This window comes from Chiroxiphia lanceolata, chromosome 8, assembly GCF_009829145.1.
Source record: "Chiroxiphia lanceolata isolate bChiLan1 chromosome 8, bChiLan1.pri, whole genome shotgun sequence".
Lineage (NCBI taxonomy): Eukaryota > Metazoa > Chordata > Aves > Passeriformes > Pipridae > Chiroxiphia > Chiroxiphia lanceolata.
The window spans coordinates 375,031-394,601 of NC_045644.1; the positions used below are offsets into that span (position 1 = coordinate 375,031).

At 43.0% G+C, this 19,571-nt stretch overlaps 1 protein-coding gene across 1 annotated transcript in view; it reads left to right on the forward strand.

Annotated features, from left to right (window-relative positions):
• The first annotated feature begins 3,340 nt into the window (after positions 1 to 3,340).
• SLC18A2 (solute carrier family 18 member A2) overlaps positions 3,341 to 19,571 on the forward strand; it is a 29,673-nt gene continuing 13,442 nt past the window's right edge. The window contains exons 1-8 of the mRNA XM_032695520.1: positions 3,341 to 3,497; positions 5,251 to 5,602; positions 12,473 to 12,531; positions 14,582 to 14,665; positions 17,414 to 17,506; positions 17,915 to 18,004; positions 18,104 to 18,147; positions 18,222 to 18,282. Of these exons, the coding sequence (XP_032551411.1) occupies positions 3,377 to 3,497; positions 5,251 to 5,602; positions 12,473 to 12,531; positions 14,582 to 14,665; positions 17,414 to 17,506; positions 17,915 to 18,004; positions 18,104 to 18,147; positions 18,222 to 18,282 (904 nt within the window). The 5' untranslated portion in view covers positions 3,341 to 3,376. The remainder of the gene's footprint in view (positions 3,498 to 5,250; positions 5,603 to 12,472; positions 12,532 to 14,581; positions 14,666 to 17,413; positions 17,507 to 17,914; positions 18,005 to 18,103; positions 18,148 to 18,221; positions 18,283 to 19,571) is intronic.

Consider the following 19,571-nt stretch of genomic DNA (forward strand, 5'->3'; position numbering starts at 1 on the left):
ATTCAGAGGAATTTTCAGCTGAGGTCAGAATTTTGGCTGCTAATAAGTGCTGTTCTCCAAGACAATTTCCAGGCTGGTGCTCATCTGCAGTGTCACTGCCTGTATGCACATGGCTATTTTATTTGTCTGTGTAGCTCCCTGGGCTGTGCAGGCTCTGAGCACAGCAGAAGTGGTTCAGGAGAACCTACCACTCAGTTTGCCAAAGCCTGAGAGCCACCTACCACACCGAAACACTTTTATTCATTGTCAGCTTTATGATGCTCCATGCCTTTAAACCTGTGCCCTAATGGCTTAGGGGTGTTTGACTCAGAGGAAAGCATTTATAAATCCTCAAAAGTTTTATTTCTAAAATTATTATTTCTAATAAATGCTTTTGGAACTAATTTCAGAGTTTATTTCTTATTCCAATTTATTTTTTGTAAGTTTATTATTAATTCATTATTAAAATTAATAAAGCAATAATATTATTAAGTAGGGGTATAATAAGCACATGTAGAGTTTAAAGGATAGACAAAGCAAATAAAAAGTAGAGACTTAACAAAAGAGATGGAGCTGCCCAGCATTTTTCATACCATGAAATTTTGCTCAACTGTTCTGTTGAAAGTTCAAATAACACCTGGAAAAAATCCCATGGCTTTTCTCCCCTCCTTTTTGACCAATCTGAATTAAAAATTATATAACAGTAAAAAGTTCAACAGGAAAACCAAATCATCAACAGCTTGACTGTACTCCTCTTCCTTTTCTGCTTGGTTTTCAGTAGACACAAAGATGACTGATTAAAGATAAATAGATATTGGTAAAGGAATCATTATTTGCCAGAATACAGGGTACACCTGCAGAGTAGCAAACCCAGCAGGCTTCTGACCTACTCTTTTCCTAGAGGGAACCACTATTTCATCAGCTAGATTAGTCAAACAATAATATCCACGCATAAATAGGCATCTTTATGTTCAAATAAATGTTTTCAAGTGTTCTCCTGCTTGTCGATGCTAATACCACAGGTATGATTTTGCATATGTATTTTAGCATTATTTGTCAAACAATCAATTAGCTGAAAGCAAGAGAAACTAGGAGGGCAGAAAGGAGGAGTGATGTAAAATCCAGAAGTGACCAGATGCTGTCAGTGTGTGTCATGGATGGATGAGGAGGAGAAACATCCCAGAAGAAAGGACTGAGAGGGGAGACAGGAGGAAGGGGAGGTTCAACTTCTTACGTTGATGATGCATAGAGATGGAAATAAATTGCTTCCCCAGTCATGTCCCTCATCAGAAGTGGCTGGAAAAGCATCTTATTTCTCTCCACATCTGCTTTTTGACCCGTGACGAAAACAACAGCACCTCTGCCGATGAACAGTTCACCTCCTGTGAACTGCTGGGAGTACAAAATACCCAAACCCATGTTTTCCTGCTAGAATATTGCCACTGACATTCCACTGACACACATCCCATATTAATGCTGCTTCTGCTGCTGACCAGAGCTGGTGCTCCCCTTCTGCTGCTGCAATCCATGCAAGATCTCAACCAGACAATGTAATTTGTTGACCAGGTGACTTCAGAATCTGATGCTCAGAAGATGAAACATTTCTCCTTAGTCCAGTCCAGTAGATTGTACTTTTATATTTCCTCTGAGTACTGAAGTCCTGTTTTGGAAATTCAGCTTCAAATGTGAATGTGTCCAACTCCTGCTGATTAAAAAAAAAACCCAAACCAATTATAAGCCATCATTCAAGAATCAATAGCTTATTGATAGCCTTGGGTGATACTTGTCATATGCTAGCATAACAGGTTCCATATGAAAATAATACATGGTGGACAAGTCAAGTAAAATCAAAGCTAGCTGTACGCAAACACAAGAGAGGTGAGCTGTCAGCACATCCTCTCCCACCCTTCATTCTTTTTAGAAACATCTGTGTATAGCCAATAACTCACTGTACTGAAAATTTACTCCCATTCCCAAGGCCTGTTAAACTTCACCCAGAGATGGATTAAAACCTAAGACAGCAATTTAGATCATAAACAATTATCTTCTACTGTTACTGACATTGGCAAATTTCCAGTGTAAGTGTCTTTTGTTCTCAAAGTGGGTGTTTACAGCCTGAAATGACTGCTGTCACATAGGCACATAGGGTAAGTTTGAGCACTGCTTCCTATGAAACCTGCATTAGTAGTGAAATCACATGGCACTGAAAATGGGCACCACTGAACTGATAAACACACAGCAGGCAAAGGTAGCTGCAGAAATAAACTGCTTGCACAGTGATGATGTCACTACCTTCAGGGTGACGTTTGGATCTGGGGCTATTGAACTCCTCAAGAGACTCCTTTTCCATTCAGTGGGCTTTTCCAAAAGTGAAGCTCAGTGAGGACAGTGCAGCAAGGAACAGTTCACAAAGTTCAGCATTGGGTGATTAAAAGAAAGTAGTGTGTTATGTGATATAAAAGACAAAGTTTTTCAAGAACACAAACCTTTGTTTCTTGGTCAGTTCAATGTGGTCAACCTCTTTTCTAATATGAATTGAGAAGAAATTGATAAGGCTGAGCCAAACCCTTGGAATGCCATGCAGAGCAGAGAAGAAAAATTGAGGGGAGACCTCATTGTGGTCTTTAACATCCTCACGAGGGGAAGTGGAGGGGCAGGTACCCATCTCTTCACTCTTGTGACCAGTGATAGGACTCAGAGGAATGTCATGAAGCTGAGTCAGGGAAGGTTTAGGTTGGATTTTTCTCCCAGAGAGTGGCTGGGCAGAGGAATGGGCTCCCCAGGGAAGTGGTCACAGCCCCAGGACTGACAGAGTTCAAGAGGCGTATGGACAACTCTCCAGGCACACTGAGTGATGCTTGGGGTGTCCTGCATGGAGCCAGAATGGACTCAGTGATCCCGATGGGTCCTTTCTAACTCAGCATATTCTATGATTCTACAGATTTCCTAATTTTAGGGAAAGAATCAGTCAGTGGCAGCTGTTTCATGTGGTTCACCAACAGGCCACCCTGATGGGCGCTGGGGTGTATCAGCAGCGACTTCTCCCTCCCGCACCTCTTTCGGCACATCCCGTGGGCACACAGGGGGCTGGGGTGGCCCCGCAGCCCGACCCGCAGCCCGCTGCCTGTCCCGGAGCATCCCTGCCCGGGGCGGGAGAGAGGGGAAGGGAGAGGAGGGGAGCGGAGGGGAGTCCCCCCGCCTCGCCCCGCTTCCAGCGCTCCCCGGGCTCAGACGGGGACCAGAGGTGCCGCCTCCTCGCCCTCCCCTTCCTCCCCCTCCTCCTCCTCCTCCTCCCCACTCCTGCCCGGCTGGCAGCGAGCGGCGGGAGCGCTGCGGGAGCGGAGCTGCCGCCCGTGTCCCCCCGGCCCCGAGCCCTCCGTGTGTCCGCAGCCGGACCATGGCTTGGGGCGAGCTGGGGCTCCTGCGCTGGCTGCGGGAGAGCCGCCAGTCCCGCAAACTCATCCTGCTCATCGTCTTCATCGCCCTGCTCCTGGACAACATGCTGCTCACCGTGGTCGGTAGGTGGAATGGGCTTGGGCTTGTTTTCCTCTCCCGGTTTATGCCTGAAATAATCTCCAGTGGCAGATGTACTCCCTGAATGCCCGATTAATGCTCTCAAACCCAGCATTTTCAAGCACTGATTTTTTTATTTTTTTTTATTTTTTTTTTTTTTAAACACAAACTGTGTTCTGGGCATTGCAAACACACCGCAGTGGACATCAAAGCCTGGCTTTATTTCCATGTTAATTCCAGGATAAGGAATGGTATAAAAAGGTCTCCATAACTTTTTTTACGTTTTTTTTTTCGCCCCCCCTACTAAACACCACTAATACTTCACAGAATGACAGATAACAGTATTTTTAGCTCATCACCGTTTTTTCTCCTGTGGTCGTGCAGCTGAAACCACAGGCTAGATAACACTGGAGATGCCTGTTTCCTTGAGATAGTTCCTCTTTCCCCCACATTGGTCTTAAAATGATAGGTTAATAAGAAAACTATCTGACTGGGTTTTGAGAAAAGAACTTCTATGAGTTAGTTTAATAAAATAATCTAAATTTTGATCAAAGTCAAAGATGCAACTTTCAATGGCTTCAGTGGCATAGGATCAAGATTCAGGAATCTACACAAATAATGCAGTTGAACAGTTTTCACTGGTAGTTTTAGAAGTCCTCATAGTTCAAATGTTTATATGAATTTAAAGAAAAGGGTTCAGAGAAACTAGTGGCTCGTGGATGTGCACACACACACACACACATATGGATGCACACGCTTCTCTTGGAAGTGACTTGGTCTGTACAGAGCCAGCTCTCAGATGATGCTGCAGAGTCAGCTTCTGAATCAGACTCCTGAATTTCTTGGGGGACTTCAGCTTAAAAGATAAAAGCTGGAAACACATCTATTTTTAGCAAGTTGATTTTGGATTTTTTTTACATGAATATTCTTCCCTTAAAAAAACTTAATATTTATTTACTTGTTTAGTAATGTGTATGCTAGAAGCCCTAGAAAGCATTACAGTTTTCAGACTTGAGAGGGTGAGCTTTTTCAGGAAGAGATGCAAGATGGGAAGGGGTGATTCTGTCACTAGTGTTAAGATAAATGAACCTGACATCTGCTTTTACAAATTCTGAAATGCTACTTTCTGAAATACATATTAATACAAATAAATTGCAGCTAAGATCATAAAGCATATAAAGAAGATTCCTTCTGACTGATCTCTTCATTGTATGTTGTTAAAAAATGAGATATGGAAACATCAGCACATTAGTTCTGATTACTTAATATAGGAGTGTTATTTTTCCTTCTTATGGCTGTTACTCCTCAATATTTTTATGGTTTACTTTAAAAACGTGTTTTATTATATCTTTTATATTTTGGTTTAATAAGAGTTCCAGTGCTTTCCTTGTCATTTCATAATCTAATAAAAGGATTTGTGCAGTCATATATGACAAAGATAGTTCAGATATGGGTTTTGATATTTCTTATACTTTGCTTAATGATGTCTGTATAAAAAATTTATGAAAACTGGCAAAAAATAAAGACTACTGTAAAAGAACTTTTTGTTTTAAACTGCACCTCTTAGTTATGTGTGTGTTTTTTCCCATGAGCAAATTTCTCTTTCAGTTCTGTCTTCCTGCCATTCAAAATATTAACGTGCTCTGCACAAAAGCCTTGTATTTCCTAATCAGTGGCAAAGCAAGCAAGAAAATTTGGTGATTCCATTTACAAATAACCTGATAGTAAGAGGCCGACATGTTCTATTTGTTTTTCCAGTGCCAATAATTCCCAGTTACCTTTACAGCATCGAACATGAGAAAAACACCACAGAAATCCAGACCCCCAAGCCCAACCCCCTCCCGGCCACAGTGGACAGTTTTCAGAGCATCTTCTCCTACTACGACAACACGACGATGGTCACGGGGAACGAGTCTGATGCGACAGAGCCCAGGGAGCTGCAGCCCACTCAGACAGAACAGGTGCCAGTCAATGTGACTCCTTCCCCCTCCGACTGCCCCCGGGACGACAAGGAGCTGCTCAACGAGAACGTCCGAGTTGGGCTCCTGTTTGCTTCCAAAGCAACAGTGCAGCTCGTGACCAACCCCTTCATAGGGCCGCTGACAAACAGGTATGTCACTGCTGCTGCACTGCCAGGGCTTGGTGCTGCTGCTGCAGCCCAGGCTGCTATTCCAGACAAAGGACTCCTAAGTCTCTTCTGGCCCTGGCTTACTGGCCTTCTCCCTTTATCTGGAGGAATATGTTAGTGAAATACATTTGGTGAACGCTTCCAAACACTTAAATCCTTTCCCAAATGAATTGTTAAGCTGCACATCAGCCATCAGTGTTGCACAGTTCTCCTCCAGCTCCCGAGACTTTGGGTTTTTATAGAAACTTCTGCTGAAGTGGTGTGAAATGTCTTCAGTACAGTTACAGCAGGTCAAAAGACAACGTAGTGTTTATAAATCATTGTGAATTGACCTGTGGCACCTACATTAGGCAGAGATGATATTGCAGCTGTAGGCAGGGTTCAGATCCCTCCCTTGCTGTCACCGATGTGCAGCTCTTGGTGTGACTGCTGTGAGATGATTTGGAGCTGTCTGAGGTAAGAATCAGTGGGAAACTCGTGTGGACTTCAGTGAAGATTGAACAAGTTTCAAATCTTGCTGATGCCACATTCATCTCAGTGGATGTTTCCATCAGTACATGATCTAGCCCAGCCTTCAAACCATTCTCTCTAAATTCTTGCATATTTAAGGTGTCTTGAATGAAATATGTCTAAATGGGACTTCGCAGAAAATTAACTTGAGCCAGCATCAAGGGTATAAACAACAAAGTCAATGAGCTACAAGCCTCTCTCCAAATCCATGTACTGATGATGTTTACATGAAGATTAAAAGTATTTATAATATCATTTAAAATTTTTGTGTTAATAATGAATTTGATTTTATTTTTAGCATTTTGTGCAGCTGTTCCCCAGAGAAACAGCTGCAGTCCTCCCAAACAGGCTATGAGATCAATCTCTGCAGGAAACAAACTCCAAATTGTGTTTAGCTGGGTCACTGATTTTCATATAGAGAAGAATTATTCCTTTCAGAAAGTAATATGCAGCAGAAATTTGTCGTTGTAAAACACATTAGTTTAAGCAGTCAATGCCTATCATGTGTGACAATAGTCAAAACAACCAACACATTCTAATGCTAGATATTTCAGATTTTGAAGCCAAAACCACCTTAGTAGTTTTACCTTAGGTTTTACACCTTATATACATATATATAGTCTGAGTGTTTCATTTCTATCTGATTAAAAAGTATCCAGCTGAGGTCTAAACATCATTTGGATTCACAGTGTTATGTATTCAAACCCTGTATTCAGTCTGTGGAACTGATCTTAACCAAAACCTTTAAATGAGAATTCTCATTTCCCTTTGTCTCTAACACATATCACCTACACAGATATAAGTACACCACCATGAAAAATTACCCACAAATATTGCTGCAAGTGGAGGAGGAAAGCAGAGTTTACTTACCTGGATTTTCTGCATTGTTTAGTGAGGATATAATAGCTCCTCTGCAGGTGAAGCAATATAACATCAAATAATATTTTCATAATAGTTCTTTAGGTATGCTTCTAGGTTTTCCTAAATGTCTAAATTTTAGCCCTGTTGACATTTACTCTTCTCTGTTAGCATCATCATTTCCACAATGTGCCAAATCAGGAGAGGGACACGTGGGCACACCTCTGCCCTGGAGCCAGCTGGGGCACACCTGACACACCCTTAGGCTTGGCAGGGAGGCAGGAGATGCTCCTGCAGCATCTTCCTTTGCTGTTGGGAGCAGGTTAACAACACAGGAGTGTGAACTTCCGTGCTCTGAGCTGAGGTTTCCTCCTGGAAACGTTCTACCTGGTTTTGCCTGGGTCAGGGTGTGTGATTGCAGTCACAGGGGCAGGTTTGCAGGCTCAGATGCCCAGTGAGTGTGAGAAGAAAAAACAAGGAGCACGTCATCCTGGTGTGTGACAAACTCTTCCCTCATACATCAGAAAGGAGTGTCTTAGTGGCAAAGTGGCCCTAAATTAGATTTAAGGTTCACTGGTTTTCTTTCATGCACTATTTGTGTCTTGGTACTGGTATCTGCCTTTCTTCTTAGTGGGAACTATCAGGTACTGCATTTATCAATTAACTGCAGAAGTTATTGGATACCCTCTGCCCCTTAAGTTGACAATTTCTAATAACGATGTGTATGATCAGCTAAAAATTATGACTGTTATAAATTAAACAGAAAATATCTGAGTTACCAATAGAAAGACTCTTCCTCACCCCTGATCAGCTGTTTGGTGATGATTGTTATTGCTGTTATTACTTCTACAAAATTTCAACAAAGTATTATAACTTAGGGGGAATTGCTTACTTAGTTCATGATCAGCATGCACAGTTTCTTAAGATACTCAGTAATTTTCTTTTTGAAATAGGTAGCACATTGTGTAGAGTGATTTTTATTTTTCAGTCAAATACAGCTGTTCAAGCATGGTTTGAGTATGGAGTTACTGGCTTTTACTAGGCACTGGTTTTGAGTGCTTGAGTTTGTACAGCATGCAACAGTATGTTCTACTCATATCAGTGTGTGCCAATAATGGCTATTATATTTTCTGAACGTTTTGGGGGCTGTTTTCCCCTTCTTTTATAATTACTGAGGGTATAGATTTTCAAAAACAAATGTTAAAAAATTGGTTTCACTCAAGGATTATGTTCCACAAAAAATGTTTCTCATTTAAAGCCCAGCTCTTCCCACGGAATACCAGACAAAACACACCTGGCTCAGTGAACTTGTTTGCAATTCCTGAAACAATACAACTTCCCCTTGGCCTAACAAAGTCCCAGTAAAGCAAACATTTGGTGATGGCTTTGCCATAGGATGCCAACACCACATTTCCCACTGTGGCACAGTTTCAGGGCAGAGCTGGTAAGGTTTGGTGGCTCGGATGCACATCACATGTTTCCTTGTAGTGAACTTGGCAAGAAAGTGTAGATATAGTGCAGGGCTTGACACAGGACACTCGTGAGGAGGGTGCACTGGCAGGGGCAGATTGAAGGCTCTGTCTAATCCTGTCCAGTGGAGAGAGTGGGCAAAAGGCTGCTGTGCCCTTTGTGACTGATTTAACTCACTGCCCTGGCACAGAGTGCCCAGAGAAGCTGGGGCTGCCTCATCCCTGGGAGACACCAAGGCCAGGCTGGATGGAGCTCTGAGCAACCTGCTCTAGAGGAAGAGGTATCCCTGCCCACGGCAGGGAGATGGAACCAGATGGTCTTTTGGGTCCCTTCCAACCCAAACCATTGTGATTCTATGATTTACTTCACTGCTTTTTTTTTTTTCCTCTCTTACCAAGCTCCCTGCATGAGGCTGTGAGCCCAGCTGTGCTAACACCTCAATCCACCAGAGCCAATGAATGTCTCTGCTGCCACGTATCTCTCTCCCTTTTTTTATCAGTCTGAAAAAATATGTAGTTTTAACCTTGTGTTTATACATATTGGCCTGAAAAATCATTAAAAAATTAATAGATATTTTCATCATCATTTTTACACCAGCCTGACTACAGCTTTGAACTTTTTTGCATGAGAGAGTGGCTAGGACCACAATATGTTCATAACCAAGATCCATGCAAAGAATGAAGGAGAGAAATAAATAGCATTTGTAACTGCTTACAGTTCAGTTCCTGTGTAAGCTTTCCTTTCAGTTTTTGGCAGGTGATTGAAGTGACCTGCAGGTCAGTCTGTCCCTCTGCCTACCCTGTGCTCCAGCAGGGAGCATGGAGGTGGGGAGTGCATGGATACACACCCTGTTCCTGCTGACCCTGCATGTTCTTCCTGACCTTCACACACCTTCAGTGGTTCATTGGTTCATAGCCTTGAGGAACATACTCCTCTTGCTGTAAATCCTGCCCAGTCTTCACTGCCAGTGAAGCAGAGCCAGAGTGGCAGCCAGGACAGCCCTAACGAGGGCAGCTCGCAGTGGTACCCATGGGGGTGGGAAACAACAAGGTTCAAATTAGTGGATGTGCAGCACTCAAATGGATAATTAGGCTCTAATAATCCACAGCTGCTAACCTGGTCAGTGTAACCTTTATTTTACTGCTGCACAGAACCACCAATCTGTTGTCTTACCGTAAGGTAATCTTGTTAATAGGTATAAATCACTTCCTAAGAGTCCTGCAATCTGGGGCTGACATGGCACTGAAATGGAGTTCATTTGGGCATTCTGCATCAGTGGCAGCCTTTCCTTTACCTCCTTCAACTAATGACTCAGACTTTTTCAGAGGTCAGTAATACTTGTAAGAAGCACTTTCAGCTGCAGGTAGCTTTAGTGAAACATGCTGGACTCTGCTTCAGAATTGCTTAGAGGGCTGTGGAAGGAGTGCCCAAGAAAATTACATGCCTGGGCATGGTAACAAGAAAAAAGAAGGGAGAAGACAGGTTGTAATATTCCTTTGTGTTGCACACATGCAGGGGAACAGAATGTAGAACTGGGATGGACTCTACCCTGTCATGGCTGAGAAGGAGAGACTGCACATTCACAGGTCTCACATGGCAAGGACAGGAATGGCCCAGGACCAAGGGACAGAATCACTGAGTAGTTGGCTGTTACAGGTGGTGCCTCTTCTTTTTGTGGTTATTTATGTTATATAGTGTAATTGTTCAGCAAAACCTCCCAGTCTGTGCTCTCTAATATCTGTAGAACAGATCAGGGAATGCAGCTGCAGATTAGACATTTGTGGAAGCACAACTCCAACGAATTATTGCTGGTGTTTCAGGAGGAGGCAGGGTTTGCTAAGAGGCAGGGTTTGTTAAGATTATGCAGGAAAGGACAATCTGCATAACCAATTAAATAGCTGGATGTGGGTAAGACTCTCCCCTGAGCAAGAGCAACCCTGACTTTTGGAGGTTCAGCAATCCCATGCAGGGGCAGCACACCAGAATCGTGCATCTCCACATTGTGGGTGAAGCTCCAGGCAATTTTAGATTTCCAGAGGATTGTAATGACTTGTTTAACTCACTACAAATGCATGTCCAGTGCTGACCTGTAAATCTTTGCATCCTGTTGTGTGATGGATCACTGGTAATGCAGACTTTGTCTGAAATGACTCCGTGCCCACACAGAGTCTAGTTCTGAAAATCTTTATTTCTTTGTGGAGGAAAAGGTACGTGTTAGGCCTTGGTATATGTGATAAACATCATGGTGTGCTGGGTAGCAAGAGTAGGACTGAATTCTGCTCCAGTTCTGCCCTTATCACCCTCCCCTATGTATCACTTCACACCTTGCTGGGTGTGAGGGAAGTGCTCACTCAGCTCTGAAGCAGGTGAGAAGTTGGCAAGAGGTAATTTTTTGCTTCCTCATGTACAGAGAAACATCAGTGGAGACCAGCATCCCCTTGTGTGATAACTGCTACACACACACCAAGAGGAGAGACAGGCTTAGAGAAATCAGTCACTTTAAATAAAACAGACCAAAAAAAAGGTAGCTTTGTTCTCTTATATACCATGTTCTCTTATTATGCCAGATTAAAATTATTATCATAAAGCCACTGAGGAAGTTTGTGATAGGGGTTTAATTTGCTTTAGAGGTACCAGTCCAGTTAAGTACCATATGAGTAACTAGTCTCTGCTGGGTATTTGCAACACACATTTAAAAATCTCAACTAGAAGAATTAGTGCACTATGCTTTTTGGCGTATTTTAATGTAGTGATGATATTTAAGGCAAAATTGTTCTTCATTTGAGTTTTCTTTGGCATGCAGAAATGTGCTTGCTAGATTTCTTTCATTCACAAAACTCATATAAATGTTATAATGAGATAGTGAGCACTGAGCCCTGCACTTCAGAGAGTTTTCCATTTTACAAAGCCCTTAATTGTATAAAAATATTAAAAAACCTCCAAAGCTCAAAATAATTATTTTGGTTTGCCTGTGTCATGACTGCTATTATTAAAAGTGCCATTATAGATTCCTCCATTATTTGATTGACCCACTTCAGCCAATACTGCCAATATAAATGCCCAATACTGTCAAATCATTGAAAGTTGAAATCTTTTGAATGTACTCTTTTGAAAAGCATCATCCATTGTTGAGGAATTTGGCCATTAAATAATGTCTTGTCAAATACATTTGAGATCCACAATCCTACAAAAAAGAAGCCATGAACAAAGTGGGCTAAATGGAATACTCAGACTGTCTTCAGAGCTAACAGGGTTTTGACTCTAGGGTAGATTTTTAATGGTGGAAAATAATATATTGTGATTATTTTTGTTGAAATTTCAGTTTTAGCTGCTCAAAAAATGCATTTGCTTTCCAGCCAGAAAATTCTTTGTTTCCTGGAAACTTGAAAATGCTTAGAGCAACCAGGCATTTCTACAGGCTGTTTAGAGTCCTAATGAAGAAGGGGGTTGATGAAGAAAGCTTTGATCAGCTCCATTTTTGCTCCTAAACACATGGAAAGCAAAAAAAATATTCTCAGGCTCTTTGGGACTCTTCCAGTTCTCCTGGCTGAGGCAGAACTCCCAGAAGAGCTGATGACAAATTCTTCCAGTAAAGAAGCCATTGGCTTGGCTGTGTCTCATTATGGTCATTGTCTCACAAGCATGGAAACATGACTGGGATATTTCAAAGCTCAGCTTGCTCACACAAATCTTCCCTTGGAATAGCTTTGGCAACCTTGTGAAGGCCCAGAGGGGCTTTGTTGGGAACAATTTAATGCAGAACAAGAATAGGGCAATCAGATCCTAATGAGAAGTATTTCTTCCAGGGATTTCAGATACAAAGTCTGCTGTGCCAGATGAAAAGACATTTGTAACGTGGACAGATATGATCATGTGGGCCACAATAAATAGTTCAAAGCCTACCAAGGAACTACAGGCTGGGTTTTTGGCGTGTGTGAACTCATGTGAGTAAGTCTAACTCAAAACCTCAGCGGGACAACCTCAGAAATGTGAAATATTCATTTTGTTTTCCAGAATAGGCTACCAGATTCCACTGTTTGCTGGCTTCTGCATCATGTTTGTGTCGACAATCAGTAAGTGTCCACGTCCTTTTTGGTCTGGCCCAGACACAACCTCTAGATAAATAATCCATAATAATTATCACTAGGAATTCTTCTTGTTGGTGTACAGGGACTGGTTTCCAGGGAAAATGTAAGGGTGTCTGCTCCATGTGGATGAGATTAAACAAGTACAGCCTTATGAACATGCTCTAAGGAATCATGACCTTCCATCCCACCTCGGTGGGTCTCCTGCTAGGCTGAATCTTTCAGGTTCTTCTGTCCTTGAACTGTGCTCAGACAGCTCTAACAGCCATGGAAGATCCTTGACAACTACAGATTGTGGGGGCTTATCAGAAAGATCGTGAGGCTCCTGAGGAGAACATGAGTCAACAGTATCCCAGCGTTGCTAAACACCACAGTGGGATGTGCAAACAGGAGCACAGCCTGCAAGTCAGCTGAGATAATTCGTCTGCTCTAATGGCATTGATAAGGCTCCAGCTGCTGTGTCATGTTTGGCTTTGGCCTGCATTTAAAGCTGTGGCCCAAACAGAAAGAGTACAGAGAACATCAAAGATCATTAGAGGCCTATGAGGAACAATGAAAGAATCAGTTTTGCCTCAGAAGGCAGATGTAAAATGTATTAGAGTCTATGACAAAAAAGGGAGGGAACAAACAATTTTCCATGTCCAGTGTACATAAAAGAAGGAATAATGACAGGCTGGCCAGAAAAGCTGTGAATGCCCCATCCCTGGCAGTGTCCAAGGCCAGGTTGGATGGGACTCTGAGCAACCTGGGCTAGTGGAAGGTGTCCCTGCCCATGGTAGGGGAGGGATGAGATGACCTTTAAGATCCCTTCCAACCCAAACCATTCTGTGATTCTATGATTCTATTAATCTATTATTCTATGATCTTCAAACTGCATCATCAAGGGGACTGAAGTGCTAGAGAAGATGACCTGGTCTTAGAGTCACTGAAAACTCTGCACTGTTAGACACATTTTGGTTGGGATGTAGATGAGAATAATGAACCTAATTCATGGCAGAGAAGAGAACTGCTGATCCACTGGCATCCTTTCTTCCTTCATTTTCCTTGATTTTTCTCTGTCTACACAGTAGGAATTTTTGTGAGACCTGGTGAAAAGCCCAAGAGGCACGATCCCACAGGGTAGGTGAGGAAAGTGCACGTGGATCTTGTGTTGAGTTGGTGCATAACAACTTCCTGCAGCTATAACCTGGCAAAATTCCTCAGATGACCAACAGGCGGGAGCTGAAAAAAACCTTTCAAAACTCCCTGAGATTTAATGACACTGACCATGGCATGGGCTCCATGAGCGGAGATGTGAGTGGGTTTCTGGGACACTCCCACTTTCTAGTGGATGGGGAATTTAGCCAGGCTGATGAGTGCAACATCCCAGGGCTCTTTCCCAAAAGGCAGATGGTGGCTGAGTGTGGTGCCTGGGGATAAATCTCCTGGGCAGAGACAGAGTGGCTCTTCCTCTGGTGCAATGTTTCTGCTTGCCTGATGTTGGGAGGGCCAGAAACTTGGCACAGCCCTTGAATGGGTGGCTCTGGCTTCCCTGCCCCTCCAGCCAGCTGTGCTGCACACATCTGGGGTGGGGCTGGCAGCACCAGGGGAAAACCTCTCACCACCCACTTTTTGGAGGGAATAGCAGTGCATTGGGGTGCAGGGGTGTCACATCTGCCTTCCCTGGACACCTGGAGCTCCAGGGGCAGCCTTCAGGGAAGCAGCAGAGAGGCAAGGCTGGAAAGGAAAGCCTTGTTACTCCTTCTCTGTGCAGCTGAATCAGAGCAGGCTGTAATCAAATCCTAAGTAATTAGTTAAAACTGCTTGGGCGCTTGCATTCTGTGCTACCTGGAGGCTCAGACACCTGAGAACAATTCAACACTGACACTTCTAAATGCAATAAGAGAAAATAATGCTGTTAGCATTGAAAGTGGCACAAGTCACTGTAAACACTTGACTAAATTGCAGGAAGTTTTTGTGATAGTTTGGAGAAATCTAACTTTTTAACCTAGTTAGAGCTAACCTAATTTAAAAAATTTACCTCTGTTTTTTCCTGTAGTGTTTGCCTTCTCTGGAAGCTATGCATTGCTGTTTATTGCCAGGTCCCTTCAAGGAGTGGGTTCCTCTTGTTCTTCAGTGGCAGGTAAGAGAAGAATTGATAGAGTAAAATGCAGATCATTCAGTCATTTTCTGAATGGTATTTTGTCTGCACTTTCAATAATTAATACAAAAATATTTAATTAAATCAATTTCATGGGTTTTTTTCTGTCCCTCTCATATAAAGTAGCTCAAAAGCAAATGTCTTTTCAGATTTCCTTGGTATTTGGGTTGCACTAAGGTAGAGCACTAAATGAACTGCGCTCTCCCTGGGATTTCTGCACCTGTGTCTTCAACATTTTAAATTCATTTTTAGCCATTTTAAAGGTCATTGGGAACTTATGTTGGTACTTATTGCAGTTGGAATAGCAGCTCTGTCTGTTACTGAAAATTCTGTTATACAATGTTGTTTTCAAGGACTTTCATGCTGGCTGCCAGTTTGGACTCAGCTTACCTGTAATACAAGCTTTTATTTTTAAATGAGTAGGTGAAATGGAGTATGGATTTTCAGCCCAAGTTACTTAACCCTTTTTGAGACTGAGATTAGAGAAAATATATTTTGTTCATGTTGAATATTTCAGTCTTGGAAAAATCCCCTGTGATGGCAGTAGAAATAGAAATTTGGCTTGGGAAGGGAGGTGAATTGTAGTGTTGAGTCAAGGTGTCCTGTGGCTTACTCAGGAAAATCCCCCTTTCCAACTCGGCCTGGCCTATAACCAGGGTTCTCAGAAACTCCATGGAAGCTTAACAAGAATTTGGTGGCTGGATTCCTCCTGGGTTCCCTTGGCAGGGGTTGTGCTCCAGCCCACAGCTGGACGATGCTGTCTGGGGCAGTGGTGGGGGACTCCAGGCTGAGCATTCCACCAGGGAGCAGGGGCACCTCATGCTTCAGAGGGATTTGAAGCTGCACAACAAGAACTAATTGAGAGATTTAAACCTGGATGAGTAGTGGGAAGAGTGGGGATGTGGCTGAGGGAGAAGGGAAGGGCCGGGGATGGAGAAGGCAAAGACAAGCAGGAGGGGTAGAGACAAGAGAATCCATCTTTTCTCTGACATCAGTTAAGATTACAAGTTAAGCTTTCCAAAGGGAAGACATACCAGATTCAAAATTATTGTTCAGCTTTAACTCAGTCCTTATGCAAGTGTTCACCTTGAGGTACAGGCTCTTAGATGAGTACACGACTATTTTTCTCAGGCAACCTACAAAATAGACATAAATAGTCCACCCCTTCCTGAAGGCAGGATCAGCTTATATCTGTCATTCCTCATGCACACTTGACAGGAATGATCTCAGAAGCCTCCAGAAATGCCCTCAGCATCCAGCTTTGTGCTTAAGTACCTTCATGGTCACGAAGTTTTTTCCTAGTGTCTCATCTAAAGGCTCCTTACTGTCATGTGAACCTATTTCTGCTTCTCATACTTTAGAGAACAAGAAGAACAGTTTCTTTTCTTTATCTTTCTGGCTCTCTTTAATATTTCAAGACTCTTATCACATCTCACATCAGCATTCTCCTCTCTGGTTTTAAATTGAAAGTCCTGCAGTTGTCCCTCACAGATATTTTTCTTGTTGCCATTCTCTGGACAGTCTTCAGGGCACCCCCACACCTTTCTACCTGTGCTGCACCAGAATCAGACCCAGCCCTGGGAAGATCTGACTCCTTACAGGGAGTCACTTCATGTGTCTCCCAGCAAAGGAAGTTTTGTGTACTATTGCTGCCAATCAGTCATTGGCTCCACTGCATTTGTGTGTGCAATCATTCCTACCCACGTGTAAAACTTTGTTTTCTTCTTTGTATTGCCCCTTAGTGTTGTTTTCCAGAATATTACCCCAAATCTCACGTTCATTGAGGATTCTGATACAGTTCTCTAACTATGTCTCCAGCTGTCCCTGCAAAGAGCTTGATGATGTCATCCACAATTTTCAATAAGCATGATAATCCACACAGGACCTCTGCTCCTTTGATGTACATGATGGATGGTATTCACTTAATGATCAACCATGCAGGGTTTTGTTTTCTCTTTCTGTGTAGCTATCCATCTTATTTACTGAGCCCTACAAAAATCTTTATTTGAAAACACAATTATTAATTTCTATGAGGACTCTTCTGCAGCTTTTACATCTATAGTGTCTGAGTGCCTCATAAAAACACAAATGAATTAGGTTTCATGATGAAGGTTCATAATCAAATGCAGAAATGAGGCATGTGAAGATAAAGGTCAAAAGAATCCTTTAATTTTGGATGCTGAACTTGAAATACTCATTTACAAACAAATCAGTTCTACCTAATACCTCATGCACAGAGCACAGGCAGCACTGACCACAATTTCAGCTGAGTGGTCACCAGACCTTTGTGTCATGCACCCAGAGCATAAATAAACGATAGTGAGTGCTTGTCAAAAGCTTTGTTACTGCTAGTTGGAAATAGTCTAAAAGCTCTGTGACAAAGACAGGGACAAAGAATCCAGCAAATAAGGGCATTATTAAATTACCTGACTGATACTGCACAACTGTGGTCCTGGAGACCACATGCTCTGCCAAACCCCTTTTTGCTTCAAAGTTAATTATATAGGGAGTGACTATATATATATATATATATATATATATATATATATACATGTATATGTGTGTGTATATGCATGCATGTATATGTACACACACAAATACTTTCTGTCTTTTCTGTGTGATGTTCAGTAGGTGTGGCAAATGATGACCATAAGCTGTGGCACACAGATGTCTAATTTTGTGTTGTGTTTTTTTTTTTCTTGTCTTTTTTTTGTTTTCTCTGGATTGCAGGGATGGGTTTGCTGGCCACTGTGTACACGGATGATGAAGAGAGAGGCAACGCCATGGGAATTGCACTGGGAGGCCTGGCCATGGGAGTGTTAGGTCAGTGAGTTGGAGCTCTGCTGGCAAGAGAAGCCACCCATGTCCCAGCCAGCCCAAAGCAGTGCTGCTCTGAGGCAGCAGGACTCTTGAGTGTGATGCTGTCAGGCAGTCTCCAGGTTAGATTGGCAGGGCATGTTAAGAAGAGCTTTTCCCACAGCAGCACATTCCTTATGGGGGTGCACGTGTCCAGCAGTAATCTCTGAGATGCCTGGGTCTTGTTCACATGGAAGAGCATTTTGGGGAGAGAAGAATATGGTATTGTTGTGATCAGTGAGCTTTGTGGGGGTTCCTAAACCAAACTTTTTACTCTCTGTGTGCCAATAGCAGGATGCCCAAATGCTTGCAGGGGACATTTGTTCAGAGTCAGAGGTGTGGCTTCCCAACTGTGTCCTTCCTCTCTCCCTGCAGTGGGCCCCCCCTTCGGCAGTGTCATGTATGAGTTTGTGGGGAAGAGTTCTCCTTTCCTGGTCCTGGCAGCGCTGGCTCTGTTAGATGGAGGTCAGTAGATCCAAAGGGTCAGGATCACCTGTATCCCTTTTATGACCCCACCATCCATCCCCCTCGTGGGAAGGTTCCAGCATTGGTTTCTGTTTGCAGCTGTTCAGTTACTGGTTCTGCAGCCGTCCAGGACACAGGCAGAGGTGAGTGTTCAGCCAAAACCCTGTAGGCAATGGGTGACACTTTGCCTTTCCTAATCCCAAGCTTTTGTCCACAGAGCCAGAAGGGGACACCGCTACTGACACTTTTGAAGGACCCCTATATCATTATTGCAGCAGGTACTACATCCCTTTTTATTTCCTTTAAACCAGCCATTGGTGTCATTCCTGGCTTGCTGGCGTGCCTTGGGCTGAGCTGCTTTGACAGTATTCTCATTTGCTGGTTTCCTTTACATAAAGCTCAAAGTGCCTGTTGGTACTTCATCCTATGGGATGAAAATACCAGCAGAAACACAACAGGCAGAAGGTTTGAAATCAATGTGTCTCTCCAGCTGAGAGGACACTGATGACTTGCAGGTGCTTGCTGAGGCAACGAGATGCGGACAGGAAACTTTCTGTGGGGTAAGTGAGGAGGGCCAGGGTTTCAGAGGGAGGGATTGCCAGCACACCACAGGCAGGCGTAGGGAATAACTCTGAACTTTGTTTCTGTTTGAAGCGGGAGTGAGTTTGGTCTCTTCAGTGTGGATTGTATTTCAGAAAAGGGTTGAATGGTGAATGGCATTTTGTATTACCTGTATCATTTGTCTAATGAATCTTTCTGTCTGGAGAGATGTTTGCCATTTTGCCTTGCATTTTGTTGAATGTTTATTCTGAAGTCTGTAATTGAGCCTGGCTCTTTCTAATGTTGACAAAACACCTGGAAACAGACAGTTATTTTCGTAGTTTTGTTTCTTAGTTCTAACTTGCTTGTCCACCAAAGCAATTCTTCCAGGCATTTCTTGGGTTCTCTATTTCTTGGTGATCTTAGGGAATGATCATAACCTTAACTCCGTGACCCTTGTCTGAGCTGTAACTGAAGTTATCCAAACACTTTTGTTTGAGAAGTTCTCAGAGTATTAAAAGACCTTTCCATAGAATGAATGTATTTGAGGGTAAAAAGCAGCACAGGGAGTACTGGTTCTAAGAGATCAGATGTGCCATGCATCTAACTGGGTACCTGCCTCTCATAGTGCCTAAAGCAGGTGCTGCAAGGTGGGATTCATCTGACAGCATTTGACAAATGCTTATGTTATATCCAGGCCATGCCAAGGGTTAGTCTGGAGCAGAACTTGGTTTACACCACAAAATATGACAAGGGGACAGGTTTTTAAGGGGTACTTTGCTTGACTAAGATTTAGCTACGCCTGCCAAGCTTAGTCTTGGCCAAGGAAGAGAAAAGGTACCAAGGACCACGGATCCCACTATTTTGGTTATGTCCTATGTCTGCTAAGAGCATGGGTGGACTTTGTTCCAAGTTTTAACACATGTGCATGGCATTTAATTTCTGCAGCTGTTCTCTAAAGATTTTTCAGCAATGTTTCAGGCTCTGTGCAGTTTCAGAGCCCCAGAGTTGTGAAGAATGGGCAGCC